The following is a 25,055-nucleotide window of genomic DNA, read 5'->3' as shown; positions in this document are numbered from 1 at the left end:
ATAGTCAAAGTTTCTTCTTACTTTTTATTTTTAATTATAGCTTACTTGTACTTCAAATTGCTTCTGTGAATGTAACAAAGGAAGAAGCAAAGATTTAAGGCAGAAATTATGAATGTACATAAAATTATTTCCTCAAACTATTTTCCAACAAAATTTAAAACTGCATAGGGAAGAAAAATACTTTGTATTGTAATCTATAAAATCTGTGTGATTAGCTTTGAAATACGGAGGGATATTTTAAAACTTAAGAATTTTCATCCTCTTTCTCAGACACCATTTTAACTTTGGGGTACAGTAAAAAATATTTTTGAAGAGATTTTATATTCTATACTTCTAAGGAAGAAAACATTTCGTGTTTGCTATTCAATTCTGTAAAGCAAGGGTATTCACTAGCCTTTCTACAATGACTAAATATAAATATCCTCAAATGATTTCAGTATGACTTTATTGCCTAAAAAACAACGGGATTTAGCATTTAGGGTAATTCCATTGTAATTCCTCCCAAACCAATGAGAATAAATCATAAAATTTAAGAGTTAGAAAAGCCTGTAAGGATAATTTAATTCAATCCCTTATTTTACTGATATAGAAAGAAAGGCCCAGAAAGTTTAAACTCAAACTCGTCAAACCAACATACAGGAAAAAAATATAATTAGAATCCAAATGTTCTGCTTCCGCAACCAGTATGCTTTCAAGTCTTGCCTCTAACAGGACATAAAGTTACTGAACATGTCCTTCAAATTTCTTTATTGGCTCTATTTTTTAAATAAGTTATCTGTGATGGTAGTCAGAACTGCTCACTATTTAATAAAGGAAAACAGGAAATAAAGCTTTAAAAGTATTTTAATTAATGGGCCGGCTCCGTGGCTTAGCGGTTAAGTGCGCGCGCTCTGATGCTGGCGGCCCGGGTTCGGATGCCGGGAGCGCCCCGAGGCACCACTTCTCCGTCCAACGCGAGGCCGAGTCCCACGTACAGCAACTAGAAGGATGTGAACCTATGACATACAACTATCTACTGGGGCTTTTGGGGGAAAAAACTGAATAAATAAAATCTTTAAAAAAAAAAAAAAAAAAAGTATTTTAATTAATATAATCTCTTGAGATCAATAACATATTGGTAAGTTGTCTGCAGTAGAAGTACATTCCTAAATAAGTAGACACAAGGCAACAGCTGGCAAAAGGGTAGAGAAAGAAGTAATTTTATTTTAAAATAAATGCCAAAAAATCAACTTTACAAAATTACTTTATCAATGTAAATTATTTTTAAACAGAAATAGGAACTGAACATATATGCATCAAATTGTACTCTCATTCACTGACATAAGCATACCTCTAAACAAGTTAATACAAGGGCAAATACATAAACATATGCAAATAAATGTACACACCCAAATAACAAGCTACAGACTCACCTGCCATTTCCTGAGACCAAAATGTTCACATAAATCTACTGGCAAATACAGCAAAATACCAATGTAAAGGAACACATATACGTATATGCATAAATACCAGAACCCAAAATGACATGTAGACATATAACATGGGTACTTATATACATATGCATAAGTACATAGCTCAGTCAGAAATATCCCAGACAGAAACAAATGGTGATCTACAAAACTCCCAATAATATTGTAACCTTTTCACTATGGTTGAAAACTCAACAGTTCACAGTCAAAGTGAGTTTAATAAAATGCTCATCCCTTTTGGAATGGAAACAGAAAAAGAAACCAAACTCTAAAGCCATCCCCCACTGCCACTGAGTTTCTTATAAGTTGAAAATGTGAAGACAACTTTTTTAATACCACAGGGAGGTTGGTGACTCTTAACTAGAACAAAGATTATTTGCTAAATGAAATCACTGAAAGTGAACAGAGAAACATTCTGTAAAGTGAGCTAAATTCTTTTTACTTTAAAGGCCCTGCTAGAGACTTGCTGCTGCTCTAATTCACGACTTGGGGAGGCAAAACTAAAAAAGCTGTTGCTGGGTTCAGGTGCTGTGGGAGAACCCACAAAAAATGGTCTGAACTGAAAATCTCCATCTCCACCACCCCGATTTCGAACTGGTGTACTGTCCAAAGGAAACTTGGAGTTGTTCCCTACAAAAAAAATAGGGGAAAAATTTAAGCATCTATTTTCTTATAGATCTTTAAGAACAAAAAGACAAAATTCATTCAATAAATATTTTAATAGAACTCAACTTCTATGAGATGGATAAAATATAAGCCTAATGTTGGATAAAGTAAAGGCCTATGATGGCCCCTTCCCCCTACCACAGTATATACTGACCTTCTTCTGTGATGCAGTTTCCAATGACAGCCATTACCTCATGACCAAAAGTAATTTGACACAATGAAATATGTTTTTAGTAGAGCTAGAATTTACAATATCATAATTTTATTCGTTATCTATTTAATCTACTTCAAAGGAATATCATATATATGTGTGTGTGTGTGTGTGTGTAAAACCTTTTGTCCCAGGTTCTTTAAGAACAAATGTTTTTTAAAAGATTGCCATAAATACTCTAGAAAATATATGACAACTATGAAAACCTGGCACATACTCATGACACAAGATCAATTAGACTAGTCTTAAGAAAAATCAAACAATAGATTTGATTAAATCAGCATTTAACAACTTCCACTGAACCCTTCCTTGGCTTCTGCAAGTTTTAAAGGGAACATGTAACTATAGCGGAATGCTGACTACATCTGCTTCAAGCCAACAATGGTAGCAAGAAGTAAAAGTAAAAAAGTAAGTGTGCACAAAAAAAGGACAGGAAAGAATTAGTGACTATGAAAGAAATCAAAATAAGTGTAGACAGTGACAAGAAAAAAATAAGAACATCTACAATGCCAATATACAATAACACTTTGATTGACTAAATTATAATACATGATTAACTAAAAGTCAAGCAGAAACTTGTTTCTGTTTCAGTTCTTATATCTGATATTCCTCATCACATTACTTCATGCCTTTTCTAGGACATCATCTCCTCCACTAAATCTTTTTCCTCAGCCTATAACAAAATTCAAAAATGAGTATTTTGGAAAAGCCAGCACAAGATGATTCACTTTTTTGTATGCCAAAAACACTTTATATTGATAGCATAGTAAAAATCTATTGGATTCTGTTATATCAAAAGTACCATAAAAGGGAGAAGTCAGGAAGAATCATGAGACTCATTGCATCTGTCAAGGCACCAAATAAGCAGAAAAGAGTTGTATCAGCCTAGATTGGGCACTTCCAGAGGGCAGGAATCCTATCTGGATAATCTTTATATTCTCATCGCCTAGGATTATGCCTAGCAGCCTAGCAAATGAAACATGTTTGATAAGTATTTGATGAATGGATGAACGAATTAAAAAAAAAAAACAACCAACCAGACAACTGCCAGTTACTTAAGAAAAGAACTGTGCAATCCGTATTGCCATTTGAAAGCAACTAAAATATGGCCTTCTTGGAGGATAGCAAATGGTTAAGAGTGTGGGCTCTAAAGATAGCTCTGTGACCTTGACTAATTTACTTAAACTTTCTGTGTCTCAATTTTCTCATCTGTAAATAGGGATCTGTAAATAGGGATAATAATAATACCTATCTCATAAAGTTTTATAAAAATTTTATAAAAACATGAATACATGTAAAATTATAACAGTGCTTAGCACTCAGTAAGGAATCAATAAATGGCAGCTAATATTATTATTATTACCACAACTAAATAGCTTTTCATTTAAAGTAGCAATTTTCAAACTTTTATTTTGGAGAGATTTACTCTCTGTTCAAATTCAAGATGTAACTTAAATGTAAGCAAATAGAATAGACAAAAGCAATGATGTACACGTTGAGACATGGATGAAGAACCTAGAGCCTACCACCATTCTAGGCCTTTGGAGTCCCCACTGACTGCTTGGAACTGTACAGAGTGTGAAAAATCACTGATTTAAAGAACAGATATTGGATATTACATGTCCTTTCTTACCTAATGGGAAGCCAAAAACACCAGATTGCGTGATCATGGATGGTTCGAGGGTACCATCTTGGTTAGCAATGGTGATGTTTCGTAGCCTAAGGCTATCATAGAGACCTTGAAGCTTTTGATACTGGCGATTTCGCTCCATAAGCTTCTCAGAGATGTCACTGAACTTTTTCTTGTATTCTTCTAGCACTTTCTTCATGGAGGTGACCTCCCCTTTCATAGAGGTCAATTCTACATCCTTGCTCTGTATTTGCTGAGTATATATCTTCTCCATCTGTTTCAGATGGCCCTCAGCCTTGCTGAAATTGTATTCTTGATAGAGACGCTCCTGATGTACCTGTCCCAAGAGAAAAAAGAAAGATTTTTAAGATGTTTATTAAATATAAAGTTATATATTGTAAAACTTTATACAAATACAAAAAGAAAAGAAAGACTCTTATACTAGGATGTTGTTACTTTAACATTTCGAACCAGGTTAAGAAGCAAGCCGGATGTAGAACAGGACAGTTATAGAAAATAATAGGTTATGTCACTAAATACATAAAAAAAACATCTGGAGGAATACTCTCAAACCACTACCATTATACCAACAAAAGAAGTGAGTTTTTGTCTAACCTTAACAAGTGACATGTAGTCCAAAGGTTTTTAAGAAATATAATCCTATATGCCAAGTAATCCATAGTATGGAGAACAGATAAGATAGCCCCCAGTTATTCCTGCCTCCTGGTACTTATCCTCTCCTTAAGTGTGGACAGGACCTGTGACTAGAATACAGGAAATATGACAGGATGTCACTTCATGAGTACATTACTCAAGAATATAAAGTTTGTCTTACTAGCATACTCTCTCTCTTGCTGGCTTTGTGGAAGCAAGCAGCCCTATGGGAAGGCCAAAAAGGCAAGCAATGAGAGCAGCCTCTGTGCAGCAGCCAGAAAAATACTACGGTCACTATGACTTTAAACACAGTCTTTACACCCTTCACAAAAATTAACTCAAAATGGGTCACAGACCTAAATGTAAGACACAAAACTACAAAACTCATATAAGATAACACAGGAGAAAATCTAAATGACCTTGGGTTTGGTGATGACTTTTTAGATACAACACCAAAGGCACAATCTATGAAATCACGAACTGATAAACTGGACTTCATTAAAATTAAAAATTTCTGCTCTGCGAAAGACAATGCCAAGAGAATGAAAAGACAAGCCACAGACTGAGAGAAAATATTTGCAAAAGACATATCTGATAAGACTTATACAAAGAACTCTTAACCCAACAATAAGAAAACAAACAACCCAATTAAAAAATGGGCCAAAAACCTTATAGACATTTCACCAAAAAAGATACACAGATATGAAAAGATGTTCCCCATCAAATGTCATCACAGAAATGCGAATTAAAACAACAATGAGATACTACTACACACCTGTTAGAGTGCCCAAAATCCAGAACACTGACAAACCAAATGTTGGCAAGGATGTGGAGCAAAAGGAACTCTCATTCATTGCTGGCAGGAATGCAAAATGTTACAGCCACTTTGGAAGACAGATTGGCAGTTTCTTACAAAAGTAAACATACTCTTACCATACAATCCAGTAATAGTGCTCCTTGGTATTTACCCAAAGAAGCTAAAAACTTATGTCCTACAAACAGATGTGTATAGCAACTTTATTCATAATTACCAAAACTTGGAAGCAACCAAGATGTCCTCCAGTAGGTGAATGGATAAATAAACTGGTACATCTAACAATGGAATATTATTTAACACTAAAAAGAAATGAACTATCAAGTCATGAAAAATCATGGAGGAAACTTAAATGCATATTACTAAGTGAAAGAAGCCAACCTGAAAAGGCTACAAACTGTATGATTCCAATTATGTAGCAGTCTGGAAAAGGAAAAACTATGAAGACAATAAAAAGGCCAGTAGTTGCCAGGGGTTCGGGGAAAGAGAGATGAACAGGTGATGCACACAGGATTTTTAGGGCAGTGAAACTACTCCATATGATACTATCATGGTGGATATATGTCGTTATATATTTGCCCAAACTCACAGAATGTACAACATAAAGAGAGAACCCTAATGTAAACTATGGACTTTGGGTGATAGCAATGTGTCAATGTAGGTTTATCATTTATAACAATTGTACCACTCTGGTGGGGGATGTTGATAATAGAAAAAACTATGCATGTGCGAGGGGCAAGGGACGTATGCGAAATCTCTGTACCTTCTTCTCAATTTTGCTATGAACCTAAAACTGCTTAAAAAATAAAGTCCATTTAACAAAACAAAAACAAAAAAACGAGGCCCTCAGTCTGATACTCCATTAGGAAGTGAATGCTGCCAACAACCACGTGAGCTTGGAAGAAGACCCTCCCCCACTCAAGGTTCAGATGAGACTGCAGCCCTGTCAACATCTTGACTGCAGCCTTGTGAGACCCTGAGCAGAGTCCCTACCTGGAGTCTTGATCCACAGAAACTAAGATAATAAATGTGTGTTGTTTTAAGCCACTAAATTTGTTGTTCAAGCCACTAAGCTTGTTACACATCAATAGACAATTACTACACACAGAAACCAATTTTGGCTTATCTTTGGATTCACTGCCCTTTGAATACTGACAGAAAGATAAATATGAGCACTCTCCTTTTTTTTTTTTTTTAACCATTTTTAATTTCCCCATTCTACAGTGTGATGTAACTCCATCAAGTCTAGATTATCTGTCCCTACTATGTGGTCCCATAGCACTCTGCACTTCCCTTATCATTGTAGGCATTAAAAATGTATTGTAAATGTCTGTTTTCGGTTGTTTTTTTTTTTAATCTTTATCACCACTAAACCATAGCCTCCTTGAAGCTCATATGTTTTGTTCATTATCGTATACACAGCACCTAAGAAGCTACATGAAATATAAATGTTTCCTGGTACTCGAAAAATACATGTTGAATGACTAAACAGGAGAAAAATGCATAAATGAAGTAAATAAAAATTCATTTCTGGCTACCTTACTAACTTATTCACTAGTTTCCACCATACCTCAAAAGATGAAAATAATACCACACATAACATGTTCAGTCAATACTACCCCTCAAATAGGAACCTACTTTAAGATACAGTGTCTATTTATTCAGTCAATAAGTATTACTTAAGATCAGTTAACTATCATGGTCACTGAAGACCCAGAGATATACAGGAATCAAAACTTGACCTAAAGAAGTCTCCCAACTAAAGGAGACAAACAAGTATATAGGTAATTACAATATAATATAAAGAATACAATAAAGATAAGTATAAGAAGATACAGGAGGATATAAAAAGGAACGTCTTACCCAGAAAAATATAATGAAAATATTTACTTGATGGATGACAAATAGAACCTTTAAGAAGAATTATTATAAATGCTTATACAAGATATAACAATATACTCAAGGACACGATTAAACGTCTCCACAAGAAGGTCTTTCTAAGAAGGCATCAAAGGCAGAAATCATAAAGGGAAAGAGTTAAGGATGTGAATTTGACGATAAGAATGCTCATCACAGTGTCTTTTTTAATAACTTAGAAACAAATTACAATACAATGCAATCATTAAAATTATGATTACATCGAAAACATAAAAATTTTCAACTTCTGTTTGTCAAAAAAATCAATGAAGACTAAGAAAAGATAAGTGAAAATAGAGAAAATTTCTTGCAACATATGAGTTAGGTATATATCAAGAATTTTTACAAATCAATAAAATTCCTGAGACAGGAATTTCATAAAAGAAAAATACATTAAAAATATTTAAAAATGTATTCATCTAAAAGTCATCTAAGAAATGCATATTTAAAGAGCAATGAGATTCCATTTTACTAATATCTCATTGGTGAGTAGAAAGTATAGAGAACTAAGCACGCTCACACACTTTTTAAGGGAACACAAATTGATATGGTCTAACTGGAGGGCAATTTAAAAATACTGCAATTTTTAAAATTTTGAAAGGTATTTATCCACTTTCAAGAATTTAATCTTAGCAAATAATTAAGGATGTGAATTTGATGATAAGAATGCTCATCACAGCATTTTTTTAATAACTTGGAAATAAATTATGATACAATGCAACCATTAATATTATAATTAAAAATATTTAATAAAATATTCATAATAGGCATAAAAATTATCAACTTTACCTAGCCACAAAAACAGCATGTATGGTATTATCCTATTTTTGTACACACAAAATATATATACAAAATATATATTTATGCACAGAAAAAGTCTGATAATATACAAACAAAAATATCAACAATGATTATATCTGAGTGATGGAATTATAGGTGGTTTTTTATTTTCTTCCTTTTGGATTTTCAACAATAAACATATTACTTTTGGAAAAAAAGGAAATTTATTAAAAAGAAAGTTTTCCATACATTCATAAAAAATAAATACAAACACAGTGAAGGAAAAATATTAGAAGCTTCCATATATGCCTCAAATCATACTCTCAGAGAAACTAGCTTAAGCACTAACCTGATATGTCCAGAAGGCCAGTGCTCGGGAGCTAATGTCCAACACAATCTCTGGTCGAAGTCCCGCCAATACCATGGCTTTATATTCCTCCGATGGACTGAGTTCTGTGCGGACAATATCTAGCTTTCCAGAAAGGGTACTATTGCAGGCAGGGCAGATAGCTGGTGAACGACTAAACTCACCACTGCCATGCTGATCACAGAAGATGTGAGAGCAGGCAGTGACCCATGCATAACCAGAGAGTTTGATGCGACACTTGCGATAATTACAAAGCAGCATGTCTTCACACAAAGACATAACAGACGGTGAGCTCTCCAGATGCTGAAGAGAATCCTAATAAGGGGTAAAGGAAAAGGTCAAATAAGTCAAATCGCAGTGAAAATGAAATAAGTAAATAACGAAGCGTGCTTTTATTTTATGACAAAATAATGGACATTTTATTTTGTTTTTGTATTTATTATGATCATATTCATTTCAGTCACTCAACAATATTAATTGTGCTCCTTCTCGGTGCAAATCACTACACAGGCTATGAAAAAAATTTTTAAGGAAAGAGTTAAAGACAGGCGGTTCCAAATCTTACTAAAATCAAAAGTAATACGTACATGGGAAAAAAAGTTTAAGAACATTTACAAAGTACAAACAAATAGAAACAAAATAAGTGCATCTGCCATTCCTCAATATCTAAACAAAAATCCAAATTTATTACCCATTCATAGTTTGCTGGAATATTTTAGTATCACTTCTCACACTTGGCAGATATAAAAGTCCAGGCACTGATTTTAGCCATTCTTTAGTGCAAAGTATTTTAAGTTACATTTTTAGGTTTTTCATATATGCTGATTTCTCCGATTCTTTACCTGTGTTGCCTTGACTAAAAAAGAGTAGTAACCTGAGAGTATTCAACGGAAACTAACCTAATTCATTCAAGTAATCGACCATTATGAAGCCTGAAAATCTGTTTAAAAGCAGATTTTTTATCACCAATTAAATAATTCACCTATTAATATAAATACTATTCAATGCTACGCTTCTATTTAAAACATTTGTAAAACTATATAAATACTCAAGTTACTTTTCAATATCGTGCCTGCTCTCACTGGAGTCTTATTAACCCAAATTGGGCAGCAATATTCTGGATAAACCAAAATAAGTCACATACTGCATAAAATAATAGCAACACACCAATTAAACACCAAGGAAAAATGTTCACATTTATCAACTGACAAATCTATCAATAATGTTGCCTTGGTCACAGGGATGACAAGGACGCTCTGACACTTTTACCCCAAAAGTCCCCACCGAGTGATCTCCACAGGCATATGGCACCTGGCAGCTGGAGATCTGAGGCCTATTTTGTCTCAAGAGGGTGATGGGCACAGGGGAAGCAGAAGGGCTGAGAACAGTTTTGAAGCTGAGACCCTCCTCCGGCAGAGCGAGAGACACAGCTAATTCCAAATTTTCCACGAGGTGGGGAAAGGGCCAATTCAATGAGCTGTCCAAATTACCGAGGGCCAAGTTTTTGAGAATTAGACTCACAGAAACTTCACTCTGGAATTCTGGGCCCGCTTTCTGCGCTTGACAGAAAAAATAATAACAATAATAATACAAACAAAATACCTAACAATACCCAACCTGAGGCGCCGAGAAAAAGCGCGGGAAAACGCCGCTGCCTCTACAGCTCCGCGAGGAGCGAGGATTCGCCACGCACGCCGCCACTGCGTCGGAGAGCGCATGCGCAGAGTCCTCCCGGGGACTGCCGGGTCGGGGCGGGGGCTTCCGGCCGCTCAGGATCCTGGGACTCGCCGGGTGGTGGTACCCGGACTCCGGCCGCGCGTCCACCTGGTACGTGAGTCTGAGACGCTGAGGGCCCGAAACTATCTGAGACTGGCGTAGGTTTCCCACTTGGGAGCCCTGCAGATAGTGTCATTGTGTGCCCTTTTCAGCGCTCGACTGGCACGAGAGTAACATCCTAGCTATCGTGAGTGTAATATTTGAGGTCAAAGTGTCCTGAGTAAGAGCAGAGGGGGGCAGTTGAGAAGCCAGCAGGGCCGGCTTGAGCCCCGGCCTCTGAGTACACGCAGGTGTATGTCCTGGGAAAATTTGGGGAGTACCCACCGGCTGGGCAGTGCAGGCTTTCTAAGTAGTTTCAGGAAGAATTCGCATAAATCGTGTGATACCTATAATTGGACAGCTATCCCTTCCACGTTGAGGTAGATTCTGCCGTTTCATTTTTTTATCCGTTTTGAAGCAGACATCTTTCCAGGTTTTACACATCCTCTGTATACATTTAAAGAAAACAGAACTTTCCTTGATTTAGAAGTCTGCATTATGAATTCATTACAGTGCTTGAAATGAAGCGATAGGATTGGTGTCATAGGTTTTTTGAGGTCGTCTGCCTGTGTGCTCACCTGGACCTGCTTGTAATTGTTTAAATGTTTGTACGTTTTACTTTCTTTTCTGTTCTGTGCTTACTGCTCAGTCTATTAGTCTATTAGAATTCACATTAGAAATGAAGCTGAGGAGGAGGGCTTGAGGGGTCCTCGGGATATAAGCCTCAATGCTGTCTTTCGTAGCCACCGTTCCAGATGATGTGACCCCAGTATGAATTCGTAACAGCTACAGTCCAATAAATCAGCAACACAGTGGACACCCATCCCTGCAAACCCCTTTGTGGGTTGTGAATCTGTAATACTAAACCTTTCTCCTTCAGACAAAAACCTGACCTAATTAAACAACTTTCTGCTAGTTTTTTGTCTGCTTGAAACTTGCTCACAGTAATTAGAAAGGGCCATCGTGACCTTTGTATACATTTCCTAAAATATTTCCTAAGAAATACTACTTTAAGGACAATAAAAGGATACAATCTTATTTAAAGTTATAAACACAAAACATTCCAATTCGACCAGTACCTAACTTTGTGTTTCTAGCCAAATGACCTTTGCACTGCAGTGAGATACCTTCCTGCTTCAAGATGATCCTGTCGATTCCCAAAACCTTAGTGTTCCCCACACCATTTTCTCTCTAAATCAGTTTCCAACTTCCAACAGTTGGCTAAAAGCCTATTCCTTTATATATATATACATAATTTTTTTTTATTTTTCTTTTTTTGGCCAACATCTTTTGCCAGATAGAAAAAAAGGGAGGGAGCTACAAAGTCTTAATATCCCAGTCGTCTGGAACACCAGGAAATGACCTAACCTGCTTCTTGGTGGTATGTGTCTTGTTCTCTCATAGCACAGACAAACTCTTAACTGGCTTTTCTAGGGTGCTCCTGGAGATGAGACCACTGAAATCATTGAAGGCTGGGATACAAAAACCCATCCACCAAAAAGAGCTTTTTAAAATACTGGTTTTTATTATTAAATATCAAGCATATCAACAATATGTGGAGAATGACCATCACTCAGCTTAAATACACCCAAATCTTTCTCACATTTGATATTTTTTAATGAAATAATGCATTAAGATACAATTGAAGCCTCCCCTGTGTACAGCTCAATCCCAATTTCCTCCTACCTCTCTGGAGGTAAACAAGCCAGATTTTAGTATTTATCATTCTCATGCATGCTTTTACACTATTAGTATATGTGTATACATCTTTGTTTTGCATGTTCTAAAAGTACTAAATCTTATCACACAGCACATATCACTTGGACATTTTTTAACTCATTATTTTTGAGATATAGTCTCAAAGTTAATGAGTCAAGTTAATACACATACTTTCTATTAATTCATTTTAACAGCCAAATACTACAAATACACCACAATTTATTTATCCATTCTTCTAATGGACATTAGTTCCAGATTTTTACAATTAAAAACAATACTGCAATGAACTTTCTGTACATCTCCTTGAGTACACATGTCTAGGTATGAATAGAATATAATACCCAGAGACTGGGTTAGTGTATAAGCATCTTCAAATAAACTAGATGTCACCAAACCATTCTCCAAATAACAGATTTCACTGCCACCAGGAAAGCTGAGAGCCCACACTCCAGACTCAGCAACATGTGGAAGTGTCAGGTTTTTTTGCTTTGTTTTGTTTTCATTTGTGCCCATCCGATCGCAGTGAAATGGTATCTCAATGTTTTGATGTGCAATTCTTTCATTACTAGTGAGAATAAGTATCTTTTCACGTGAATGACTACTCAGGGATCCTCATCTGTGAATTGCCCGTTTATATCTTTTGATCATTTTCTTGATTTATATGGAGTCCTTTGTCAGTTATATGGCATGCAAACATAAGTTTGACTTTTAGTGTACACAAATTTATCAATCTTTCCTTTTTGTGCTTATGTCTACTCCAATGTCATATTCTTTGCTTTTCTATAGGTTTAAGGTTTGCTTTTCATTTATAGATCTTCAATCCATTCTTCCTAACATAAGGAGTCTGGATAAACTCAGACAGCACAATTTGTTCTTACACATCACTTATACCATTTAATTACAGGTTACTTTCACCTTTCAAAAATGATATTTTTACCATAAAGTTTGATTTTGATCCTGTGTAGATATTCTAAGTAACTATCAGCTATATTATGAGTATTTATGTACCACATTTCTCCGAGAGTTTCAGAGATAATTTTTCCCCTATTATCTTTGAATTTTCGTCTGATAAGCATCATTCTACTCTAAAAGTAATTTAATACTTGTATTTGTTTTAATAGAAAAATCTTAATCTAAAAAATAGGTTTCACATTCTAATAGAAGTTATTATAGTTGCATACCATTTGTGTTATCCTAAGTATGAATATTAAATCTCATTCCAAAACACAGTGAAGTGTATCAGATTTCCAATATTTGGATGTGGATTTTGTACCCTTTGCATGTTAAATATACCCTTATCAATGCAAATACAGTATATAAGACAAAAAAATCCATGAAGTATAATTTAGCCAAAACAATTGAGAATATTTCAACATTAAATATAAAGTAGAGATAATGACTTTTTAACCATATCTGAGTGGTAGATGCAACTTAAATCAATGATAAATATCCAATAAGGCTATAAATAAAATGTTCATAATAAAAGATTTCCTATTAAATATCAGTAGCTTTTATATATCTATTCCTCACATACATAAGTTGTTTTGACAGTCATTCTTCATTACCTCTTAAAGGATTAAGTCATAATCAGATATTAAGAGTTTTAAGTAGACTTATTGGTACCCAGATAGTTTAATGTACCTATATATACATTTTACATCAGTCGTAATTTAAGTCCCAGTTATTCCATGTAAATGTCTTGCTGAAATGCCATTAAAATGGTTGCCATTTTCCAGAGATTTAAAAAAAAAAAAAATCAATGGAGATTTCAATTCACTTCAAATATTTTTTGAGTACCTATTCTGGGCCAGGTATTAGGGATAAGGAAGTTATCCTGCTTTCATGGAATTTACAATCTAGCAAAGAATCTAAGACTGATAGAAGAAAATATTTTACTCTTTCCTTTGCTGCCTCTTACATTTTTGCAAGTTAATTCTGTAAACCATTTCTGATGAGCAAAGTCAGCTTCCGCCTTTAATTTGAAGAATCATCTACCTTCATGCTGCAAAAAAAAAGATAATACTGTCCTGAAATGTGTGAACAAGCACTCAGTAGAAACTGAGTAAACCATTTAAAATTTAAACATGAATGACTTCAGAGTATAATGTTTGACTGACTCCCAGAATCAGTTGACTAGAGCTCTTTCTTTTACAGCCTTAGATCAGTGCTATTCAAATACTATTGCAATCAAAGTTTGCATATACCATATCCCCATGTTTTAAAATTAGTTTTTTTGATTTTTTTAAAATCACAGGTACATTTTCTTAATCTAGAATTACCATCTGCTCTGTAATTGTTTGACTCCGCAAAAATCAGAAGGCACTAACGGACAGCCAACCCATCCCATGGTGCCCCGAGTGAAGACAAGTCAGCTTTGATTTATGATGGACTAAAATCCCACTACCTAAGGCTCCAGGCAGTGAGAGGAACAGCCATCAAAGTTTATCTCCAATCATTTTAAGAAAAATTTATTAAAAATAAAGACAGGGCCAGCCCCGTGGCTTAGCGGTTAAGTGCGCGCGCTCCGCTACTGGCAGCCGGGGTTCAGATCCGGAGTGCGCACCGACGCACCGCTTGTCCGGCCATGCTGAGGCCGCATCCCACATACAGCAACTAGAAGGATGTGCAACTATGACATACAACTATCTACTGGGGCTTTGGGGGGAAAAAAAAAAAAAGGAGGAGAATTGGCAATAGATGTTAGCTCAGAGCCAGTCTTCCTGACCAAAAAAAAAAAAAGGAGGATTGGCATGGATGTTAGCTCAGGGCTGATCTTCCTCACACACAAAAAAAATAATAAAATAAAAAAAAATAAAAATAAAGACATTAAGTGACTCTTATAAGAATCACTACATCTAAATTTTTTTAAAGAGTCATTCAAGAACTAAAAGAACTATTAAGTATCAATTGGTCCAGCTAGACAGACAAAATGAGGAATTAGATGATAAATAAATTAGTGCCAAAAACAAGATTAATTAATTAAAGAAAATGTTATTGAAACAATTATATAGGGATATACACTATAGTCCTCATTACTATACTTTGCCTAATTCTAGAACTAAATTAGGGTTTGGGTGCTAGGGGTAAAGATAATGAGGGATAGGCCAATTGGCGGAAAGATGTACAGAAGCAATAAAAACAAAGAATTTCTGACAACCTATTATGCAGACGTCAGAAATTGCCAGGTAGTACAAAGTCTAAGATAATATACACATGGGCTCTGATGACAAAATAGCTAACATCTATTGAGCATTTACCACATGCTTAACAATGTTCTAAGCACGACACATTTATTACCTAATTTAATCTTCAAAGTCAAATACAATTCCTTTGAGTCAGGCACTATTGTTATCATCTTCTAAGATATAAAGACACTAAAAGACACTGAGATGTTAAGAAACTTGCCAAGGTTACACAGCTAGTTAAGTGACAGGATGGGTTTGAACCCAGTCTGATTCTAGAACCCATGTATAACTACTATAACTATGCTACCTCTCAACATCTTTAATTGACTTTTTAAAAAAAACAATTTGTAGCACCTTAGCAGCTAGCCATGAAGTCACAAAGCTGAATTTTCAAAGATTCTTATGTACGTCAGAGCTTCTCAATTTCAACATAAGCCTTACCATAATAGAAAAATGCTGTCTTCATGTATTGTATATCCAGGATTCACAGCACCCAAGAGTTCGAGGCTGGGAAAGAAGTGAGACTCAGATCTAGTTTCGGTAACCTGAAATTTCATTTCTGCAAAAGCTAAAAAAATCATTTCAAGTGCTGATATTACTTTGAATTATTTGTGTTTCCTATATTTCACACTCCTCTGTACCCCATTCTCTGCTGAAACATGTAGGCATAGGTAAAGAATACAAGCGTATCCCATCTAGGTTGCTTAAAATAACTTTAAATTATACAATACATGAAAATAATAAAGTCAAAAAATGGACCTTAACAAGATCACCTATAGAACCCAACTCTAGAGACAATCATCCCTAGTATTTGAGTACAGATATTCCTCAACTTATGATGGGGTTACGTCCCGATAAACCTATCATAAGTTGAAAATATCATTAAGTTGAAAGTGCATTTAAAACACCTAACCCACCAAACATCATAGCTTAGCCTAGCCTAACTTAAACATGCTCAGAACACTTACATTAGCCTGCGGTTGGGCAAAATCAAACACAAAGCCTAGTTTGTAATAAAGTGGTGAATATCTCATATAATTTATGGAATACTGTACAGAAAGTGAAAACCAGAATGATTGTATGGGTACAGAATGGTTGTAAGTGTATCAGTTGTTTACCCTTGTGATCTCGGGGCTGACTGGGAGCTGTGGCTCACTGCCACTGCCCAGCATCATGAGAAAGTATGGAACCGCCTATCCCTAGCCCAGGAAAAGATCAACATTCAAAATTTTAAATATGGTTTCTACTGAATGAGTATTGTTTTTGCACCATTAAAAAGTCAAAAAATCATAAGTTGAACCATTGTAAGTCGGGAACCATCTATATATCCTTTCAGACAATTTCTCAAGTAAACATAAGTATTAAAAATGTTTAAGCAGAAAAAGGATGATACATATTGCTCTGTAACTTGCTTTTAACTTAATGTATCATGATTACCCTTCCATTTCAAGAAAGATAAACCTGGGGCCGGCCCCGTGGCTTAGCGGTTAAGTGCGCGCGCTCCGCTACTGGCGGCCCGGGTTCGGATCCCGGGCGCGCACCGACGCACTGCTTCTCCGGCCATGCTGAGGCCGCGTCCCACATACAGCAAGTGGAAGGATGTGCAACTATGACGTACACTATCTGCTGGGGCTTTGGGGAGAAAAAGGGAAAAAAAAAAAAGGAGGAGGATTGGCAATAGATGTTAACTCAGAGCCGGTCTTCCTCAGCAAAAAAGAGGACGATTAGCATGGATGTTAGCTTAGGGCTGATCTTGATCTTCCTCACAAAAAAAAAAGAAAGATAAACCTGTATCATATAACTTTTAAGTGACTGTATAGTGTTGCATTATATGATCCTGACAGAATTGATTTAACCATCTCTGAGATACTCTTAACCTTATATATAGACTAATAAAATAGTGATTAGTTTAAAAACTGCCAAGGTAAGTGTTGACAGAATTATACTAGTTATCAGTGCTTTTTCTGTAGTGTTTGAATTTTTAGATTAAGGATCTTGACCCTAGTTCTGTCTATCTCAAAGAGATATCACAAAAGATCAAAGCACAACAAAGTGCTTTGTTGATCAAATTCATAATTCAAAGATTTAAGAATCATCTGGTATCACAGGCTAGATCCCAGTAAGAATTCCAAGAAGCAGAATTCAATTCCAAGTGTTTGCCCTAGCTGTAGTCTGCTCAGAGCATGTGTTTAATCAGAGTGATCAGCTGAAACACGGACTTAACATGCATTTCATCATGGCAAACTGCAAATGACTGACTGGTGAAGGGCAAACCACCACCTGCTACTTGTCCCTAAACCAGGAAAACCCTGTTAAGGTAGAACTAAGGCTTCTTCAACTACCAAATGTCAGCCACTAAGAACACTGACCCCAAAATTTTTCTAGGTGATTAGAAATCCAAATGAGGTAAAAATGAAGGTTTTCTTTTACACTTACCTCTGGTATCAGATGACTCCAGCTTCTATCTAGGAATCAAGTTGAACTACAGGTCTATCAACCACCTAGCATCATCTCTGGAAAATAAAAAATAAGTGAAAAATACACAAAGGTTATGATTACAAACCTTAAATGCACACCAGCCTACTCCACACCAAGTCACACCCACATAGCCTCAAGGAAAATTAACCTCAAGGAAAACTGTTCATTATTTGAATCTCCATTCAGTAATATAAATTGACCCATCTATTTGGTAAATGTCATCAAATGCCCAAACTCAATATTAGATTAAGGTGGGACTTCTGCAAAAGCTTAGCTTGTGGTATAAATTTAAAAGTTTGGGTAAAACTATACAGTAACTCTAACCAACCTCTGAAAGGTTATAAAAGCCAACAGTCTCACAATAAGAGAACAGGTATGCAAAAGAAGGAGCCATGTGCTGGCTGCAACCAGAGCTTGGAAGCCATGGGAACAAATTCAGGGAGATGGGGCATAAACGGCATGGGTTACTGTCAGCCTCTACAAATCCATGCAGCATGAGACTGCAGAAGAGACTTGTAACCACAGTCAATAAATTCACAAAATCCTAAAAGGGGGGTGGGGGAGGAAGGATGAAGCCAAGAACTCATAAGATTCAAATAAATGAGAAGGTTATCCAAAATAGCCTTTTTTCAAAGCATATTTCAATTTCATTTGAGCCAATGCCTATTGTATTTAACCTTTACTCTTGGTAAACTTTTATAGCAATAAACTAAAGAAAACCTTCCCTTGACATAGCAAAATTGAATTAGCATCATTTGGAGCCCAAGTCGGCCACAAGATGGCAATAGCTTTAATTTCCTCTTCCAGAGTTTGAATGAAGTCTGAACTTTCAGGTGAAATAGACTGGACATGAAGTTCATCCCTGCAGGCAACCTTCAGACTATTCCCTATTCTTCACCTAATTACTAACTAGAAAATTTTTTCTATTACATTTAAGGATTATTTAAAACTTATTAACTAAAAATATTACATTATACTTTTATCATATTCCTTTTCATGCAGCAATGTGGAGATTTAAAAATCCATAACCTCAAATACAATCTAGCTAGAAAGACAAGATTCATGAAAAATTAATGTCCATGGTAAGTACCAAATAAGTGATAGAGCAAGACATGAAATGTTAAGAAAAGAAGAATCATTGGTCAAGGAACACTTCATCAAGAAAAAAGGTCTGTCTTGCATGAGCTTTAAAATTGCACTTAGGTGTGTGCGCTCCGCTACTGGTGGCCCGGGTTCGGATCCCGGGCGTGCACCGACGCACCGCTTCTCCGGCCATGCTGAGGCCGCGTCCCACATACAGCAACTAGGAGGATGTGCAACTATGACATACAACTATCTACTGGGGCTTTGGGGGGTAAAAAAAGGAGGAGGATTGGCAATAGATGTTAGCTCAGAGCCGGTCTTCCTCAGCAAAAAGAGGAAGGTTAGCACGGATGTTAGCTCAGGGCTGATCTTCTTCACAAAAAATAAAAAATAAAATTGCACTTAAAATAATACTGTATTGCATGTTTGAAAGTTGCTGAGAGAGTAGACCTTAAAAGTTCTCATCAGAAGAAAAAAATATTTGTAACTAGGTGTGGTGATTTATGGTGATCATTTCACAATATATACAAATATTGAATCATTATGTTGTACACCTGAAACTAATATAATGTTATACATCAATTATATTTCAGTAAAAAAAATTGCACTGTCCAATAGGTAACACCACATACAGCCATTTAAATAAAAATTAAATTCCTCAGTCATACCAGTCACATTTTAATTGCTCAAGAGCCACATGTGGCTAATGGTACCATATGTGACAGTACAAATATAGAACATTTCCATCATCACAGAAAGTTCTGCTGGACAGGAGTGCCTTAAAGGATGGGTACAACTAAAATAAGCTGACAAGAAGTGGCAGTTGTAATTCTTAAAAATTCCTACTGTCAAGAAGTATAAGAATCATTTCACTCAAACTTTACATCAGCCCCATATTTACAAGGAAATTTGAGGCTCAGAGAAGTTAAATCAAGTTTCCTAAGGTCACCTAGCTATTAAGAGCTAGAATTTAAGCCCAGTTCTGTCAAAACTCCATATCTTCACTTTACCGTGCCACTTCCTGCGTGAAACAAGCAGAGCTACAGAAGATGGTTTGCTTTAGAATGTATTAAGAATGACATACTGGCTCAGTAGATCAGAAAGAAACTGAGATGTTTTAAGTCCCTCAGAGATATAATCAATGTTATTTTACTCCTTTCTTGTCCTATACTTGAATAGTGCATTAATTATGTAAAATGTTTTCAAATCAACAGCATGTGAGATTAACTAAGGGAACATAGAGAGGAAGCAAGAAAGGAAGTCACAGGAAAATAAGTATAGATTTAAAGGTACAACTTCTCTATTTGTCTCATCTCACAGACAAAACCCAGACTGCAAAGGGCCTGGTCTTTGTGTGCTTGGCACATTCACAAAGCCTAGCACATAAATCCTGATATGAAATATATGATGTCTTTGCCAATGATGCTCCCTGCAGGACTCTAGTCATGCTTCAGCAAGGGTCATTCTACCACGTCAAGGCCATTTAATACTTACTGAATTATTTAGGGAGCTAAAGTAAATATTTAATAAATACCCCATAAACAATCAATGACCCATTCATTTTGTTCCCCGTGGGCAGTAAATGCTTTAAAGTACTGGTGCTCATGGCCAAAGGTATATTTTCTATGTGTGACAGATAACTTCATGAAGGCCTGACATAAACTACAAATTGGTAATACTAAATCAGCTGATGCTTCCATTTTAAGATTATATTACCACTCAATTTTACTTAGCTCCATTCCAGTTTCCTCAGTGCCTCTGTGTATCCAGCATTATGGGATACAATGGTAACTCAAAGAACCTCCTATCTTTTTTAGATAGAAAAGACACATATACATGTGACACGGAGAACACTTGAAGGCATCACATCTTGGTCAAAGTTAAAGTACTTGCCTGTTTGCTCCCATCAGCCTTTAACCATTCCTACTGAGAATGTCCAAATCCAAGCCCACTTGATTTTTAGGGGTCTGCAGCAGATGTTATAGAGGCTTTCACAGTGCCACTTCTGGGCTGGCACACAGGGTGCTGAACACCTAGGCATTCTTTCCTCAGTGACCTTCCTTCCATCTTTAACCTGAAGCAAAGGGAAAACAATACAAAACTTTGTATAGAAAGCACATGCTAAACTGGTTGTTTGGCATAGTTCCCTTTTACAGATAGCTCTATAACACACTGCTATCAGAACAGACTCCCACATGTTGTTTCCCATTCACTGTCAGCTATTTTAGCCAAAAATACTGATTGTTTTAACCTCTCAGCACAAGAGGAATCCAATCAGCGCATATATGAATAAAAGTGGTGAGACAAGAAACACTGACTCATCATGCAGCTCATTCCAAGAGACCACCATTGCACCCAGTCCCAGTCCCACTGCTGGTGGAGCAAATGAAAATAGAGTACCTGAGGGCTTTGGGTCAAAACAGCAGGAAGGAGTAACTTGAAATCAGGATGCAAGAGGTGATAAAACCTACCCTGTTAACTTGATATTTTATTTCATAATACTTTTGACTAGCTTAGAATTTATAAAGCACTTTCCATATATTACCTCATTTTGCAAGTATTATGTTATCTCCATTTTGTAGGTATGTAAGCAAGGTTTAGAGACTAAAATGGCAGGCACCTTAGCTTCGTGGTTAAGATAATGGGTTTTGAAGTTTGACAGAACTGGATTTGAATCCTGGCTCCCCCACATATTTGCTGTGACTTTGGGCAAGTTATGCAACTCCTCTAAGCCTCAGATTCCCTTTCTGTAAAATGAGGACAAATACCACCTACCTCTTAAAACTGTTATGAAGATTAAATGAGGTAAAAAAATATATATAAAATACTTTGCACAGTAGCTGGCATGTAGTTAAATGTTTAATATGCTGTTTCTATTATGAAGTGTCTAAGCTCAACCAGCTAATGAGTAGGAATGCAGATATTCTGCCTAACAATTTCAGTTTTCACAATAATCTTGAAGCCAGGAAAGTCACTCATATACTCATAAGGGCCCTTCCAAATCCAAGATTCTGTGTCTTTTAAGAAAAACAGAGAAAAGTTTGCTCCTTCTTCCCTCATTCCCTACTTAACAATGAAGACTCCAATGTATTCTATATAAAGTTACTCCTTAACAACAGAAGCATACATCCATTGGAACAAAACGCATTTTCTCCCAATCAGCACAACTTCCTAACTGGAAAACCAGATATTTCACAAGACATGATCTTAGCCTTTTAAGACTTTTAAAATAAATAGCTTTGGAGGAATTCCCAGAGGCTTCCTCTTCTATTTTGCATATTTACAACCCAAAAAACATTTCAGCTTTTCCTAACTTAATGCAAAAATATGAGTTTACTCACTCAACACCATAATTTCAGGAGGATATCCAGTACACATTTTGCTAAGTAAACACTGCAAGCATGCCCCATCTGCCCTTGTGAATACAAAGACCACGTGGTTTCTCTGGTTCATGCTGTCTTTCCTTCTCAACATTAAATATGCGTTCACAGCAAAATAAACCACCCCTTACTTAAACTGAAGTGAGCAAAGATATATTCACATAAAAGCCATCAGCGTGGTTTTTCTTTTAATAGAAAATCCTTGATTGCTCAATCAAGATATTTAGGGTATTGGTTGGTTTCCAGTCTTAACTATGTGACAAAATAAATACAAGTAACAGAAAGCACTGCATATTTAGAGTCCTTATAAACAAGAATATGTCAAAACCCAACTGAAATGTCACATGTGACAACTGACTTATGTACCAGGTTATTCATTTTGGGGGAAATACGATTGTAAATTACCTAAATGTCCACCAATAAATGTTATATAAATTATGGTATGTACATACATTAGATTACTATGTAACCATTATAAAGAATGTGGTCGCTCTTTGTTTACTCATTTGGAAATCTTAAGTGGGAAAAGTAAGATACATGACAGAGTATGTACATGGAAGAGGGGAGGGATAAGTACATATATTTGTTTATATCTGCATAGAACATCTAGGAAGGATACACAAGAAACTGTTAACACTGTTATTGGGGAGGGGAATCAGATGACTTAGATTTCATTTTATACACTTTGACCCCTTTTGAATTTTAAACCATGTGAATGTATAACCTATTCAAAAAATAACATTAATAATAAAGCTTGAGAATTATAAGGATTATGAGAGGTCTACAAGTAGCTATTACTACATTCTATCCACTAGTTTATGTCTTTCTCACACCTGCCTGTGAGGATAACCAACACGTAAATTATATTCAAACTAATGTATAGCAAAGAGAAAAATGGGAATCTGGTGAAATTAAACTCAAGATTACTAGGAAAAAAATTGTGAGAGTAAAGATATCCAAAATAAATTTATTGGTTAATTCTAGAAGGTACCTGGCATTTATTATACACTCAGTAGTGCCTGGCCTTCATATATTTTGATCTCCAAAAGGTGAGCCTCAGAATGGTTCCCTGACTCGCCCAGGGTCAGTAGAGTAGTAAACTGTGGTGCTGGAATTTGATTTAGGCTTGTACTAAGCTAAGGCCCCTGATCTCTTCCAGTATATCTCAAGCTTTTTAGAACACCCTCACCACAGTGGTGACATTACAATTGGGACCTCTTCTTAGGGCTCACTGAAATCATCTGACTTCAGAGTTTGCTGCCTCGTCTCACTAGGAAAGCCAGAATACTCTGAGAAAAGATGACATCCACTGCAGCTCCCACAAACCCAGTGAGGACCTGGGCCCTGCAGATACAGGAGAGTTAAAATGTACTCATCTGAACTCCTTCTCCCAAGATCTACCTTCTCACCCAGGGAGATATAAGGTAAAACAGCATTGGAATAATAACAATTACCCCCAAGCAAAATTTATCCAGGCATTTTCCCAGAACACATGCACTCTGTATGTGAAGCAGAGTCTATTGTTCCTAGGTCACCAGTTCTCGGGGAAGGAAGGCAGACCCAGAACTGCAGAGGCCCACGTGGAAACCAGCCAGGCAGAGCATTTCACTGCCTTCCTCCAATCTCCACACAGCCAAAATTAATCACCTTGCGACTCACACACAGTCCAATGCTGGCTTGAAATAAAGGTCTGCCACCAGGATACATGGCTCACATGGAAGAGAAATTCAAAACAATTAGGGAGCAAAATTAAGTGCACACTCACCAGCCCACCACCAAAACCGAGAGAGAGAAAGAGGAGAGACAGGAAGTGGCTTTAGAAAGTGGCCTCAGAGCCTGATTGGCTAATGAGTTAAAGGCAGATTCCCTCCTCCTTTACCCTAAAAGGTGCTGACATGACCAACCCCCTCCTTCACCTACTTGTCTCTTTATGCACCAGTCATGCTACTTGCACTGTTTCTGGTTTGAACTTTTTAAATGAACTTTCCTTGTGAGTTAATGTACTTAGCACAAGCAAACACAGGCTAATTCAAGCTATTTATACACGTTTTTGTTTAGATGGGTCTACTGCAAACAATTTTCACTCCTTTGGGATAATTTCCTATCGTTTATGACCTGAACATGGTTCATTTATGCAAGGTAATAGGTTTCATTATAAACAGTCTAGATCTATTCAAGTTAGAACTTAGCTTCAGAGTAATATTTGAGTTAACAGGCCTAGTGGATAAAAGATGGGTGGTTAAGGGTTTAGGCTTTGAAGTGAAACTTAGTTGTATAGGGAAAAACGTTGTTAAACTCACCCTTAACTTTCTTGTTACTTCTTCACCATTTACTACCCCTAGCTCAAACCCTTTTGTCTTGCCAATTCTTCATAAATTTATTGTTTCTTTATCTAAAAGGTATAAAAGCTTTTGCTCTAGTCATTTCTTTGGTTCTTCATTCTCTTGTGAAGTCTCCCATGTACATGAAAAAAAATCAATAAAATTTGTGTGTTTTTCACTTGTTAATCTGTCTTTGTCAGTTTAATTTTCAGACCCAGCCAGGGACCCTAAAATTGAGGAAAACTTTTTCCTCCCTTACAGTAGCAAATGAAAATCTCTATTTCAAGGTGCTGGACAAGGATAGTCTGGGACATGTTTCAGGTAACTTGAGATAGTTTTCAGAATACTTTATAGCTGCACAATCTGGAATAAACTTCTTAAATTCTGAGACTCAATTTTCTCTGCTGTATCATGGGCATAGTAATACCTACCTCCCTAACATGTATACAAATGTATGAAAGAATCTAGCATAATGACTAGTCCATAGTACATGCTCAATTCTGTCCTCCTTCCTTGCTCATATACATTGTTATGTATAGAGGAGATGAAAAAGCAAGTGACTGCAT

At 36.2% G+C, this 25,055-nt stretch overlaps 1 protein-coding gene and 2 non-coding genes across 8 annotated transcripts; all 3 read right to left on the bottom strand.

The window, feature by feature from the left end:
- Positions 1-1,183: 1,183 nt before the first annotated feature.
- CCNB1IP1 (cyclin B1 interacting protein 1) lies at positions 1,184-23,941 on the bottom strand. Of its 6 annotated transcripts, none has more exons than XM_087424429.1 (7): positions 20,682-23,941; positions 17,664-17,740; positions 15,669-15,795; positions 13,961-14,044; positions 8,491-8,823; positions 3,980-4,313; positions 1,184-2,099 (listed from the first exon to the last, which is right to left on the bottom strand). In XM_087424429.1, exons 5-7 carry the CDS (start codon positions 8,785-8,787, stop codon positions 1,897-1,899), a joined length of 834 nt encoding a protein of 277 aa, XP_087280555.1. In that variant the 5' UTR covers positions 8,788-8,823; positions 13,961-14,044; positions 15,669-15,795; positions 17,664-17,740; positions 20,682-23,941; the 3' UTR covers positions 1,184-1,896. The 6 variants fall into 6 exon arrangements, 5 of the variants coding, with proteins under 5 accessions (XP_087280555.1, XP_087280550.1, XP_087280536.1 ...); XM_087424424.1 differs by having other exon boundaries at positions 15,669-15,734; XM_087424410.1 differs by lacking the exon at positions 13,961-14,044 and having other exon boundaries at positions 15,669-15,734; positions 20,682-20,862; positions 23,816-23,935.
- Positions 14,334-14,480, bottom strand: LOC147917499 (small nucleolar RNA SNORA79). Its single transcript, XR_015551803.1, has one exon. It is a non-coding gene; the product is annotated as a small nucleolar RNA SNORA79 (small nucleolar RNA).
- Positions 17,397-17,473, bottom strand: LOC147917498 (small nucleolar RNA SNORD126). Its single transcript, XR_015551818.1, has one exon. It is a non-coding gene; the product is annotated as a small nucleolar RNA SNORD126 (small nucleolar RNA).
- Positions 23,942-25,055: the final 1,114 nt, after the last annotated feature.

This window comes from Ceratotherium simum, chromosome 3, assembly GCF_057802395.1.
Source record: "Ceratotherium simum simum isolate JZ-2026a chromosome 3, ASM5780239v1, whole genome shotgun sequence".
Classification (NCBI taxonomy): domain Eukaryota; kingdom Metazoa; phylum Chordata; class Mammalia; order Perissodactyla; family Rhinocerotidae; genus Ceratotherium; species Ceratotherium simum.
This window is presented reverse-complemented; position numbering and strand designations above follow the sequence as displayed.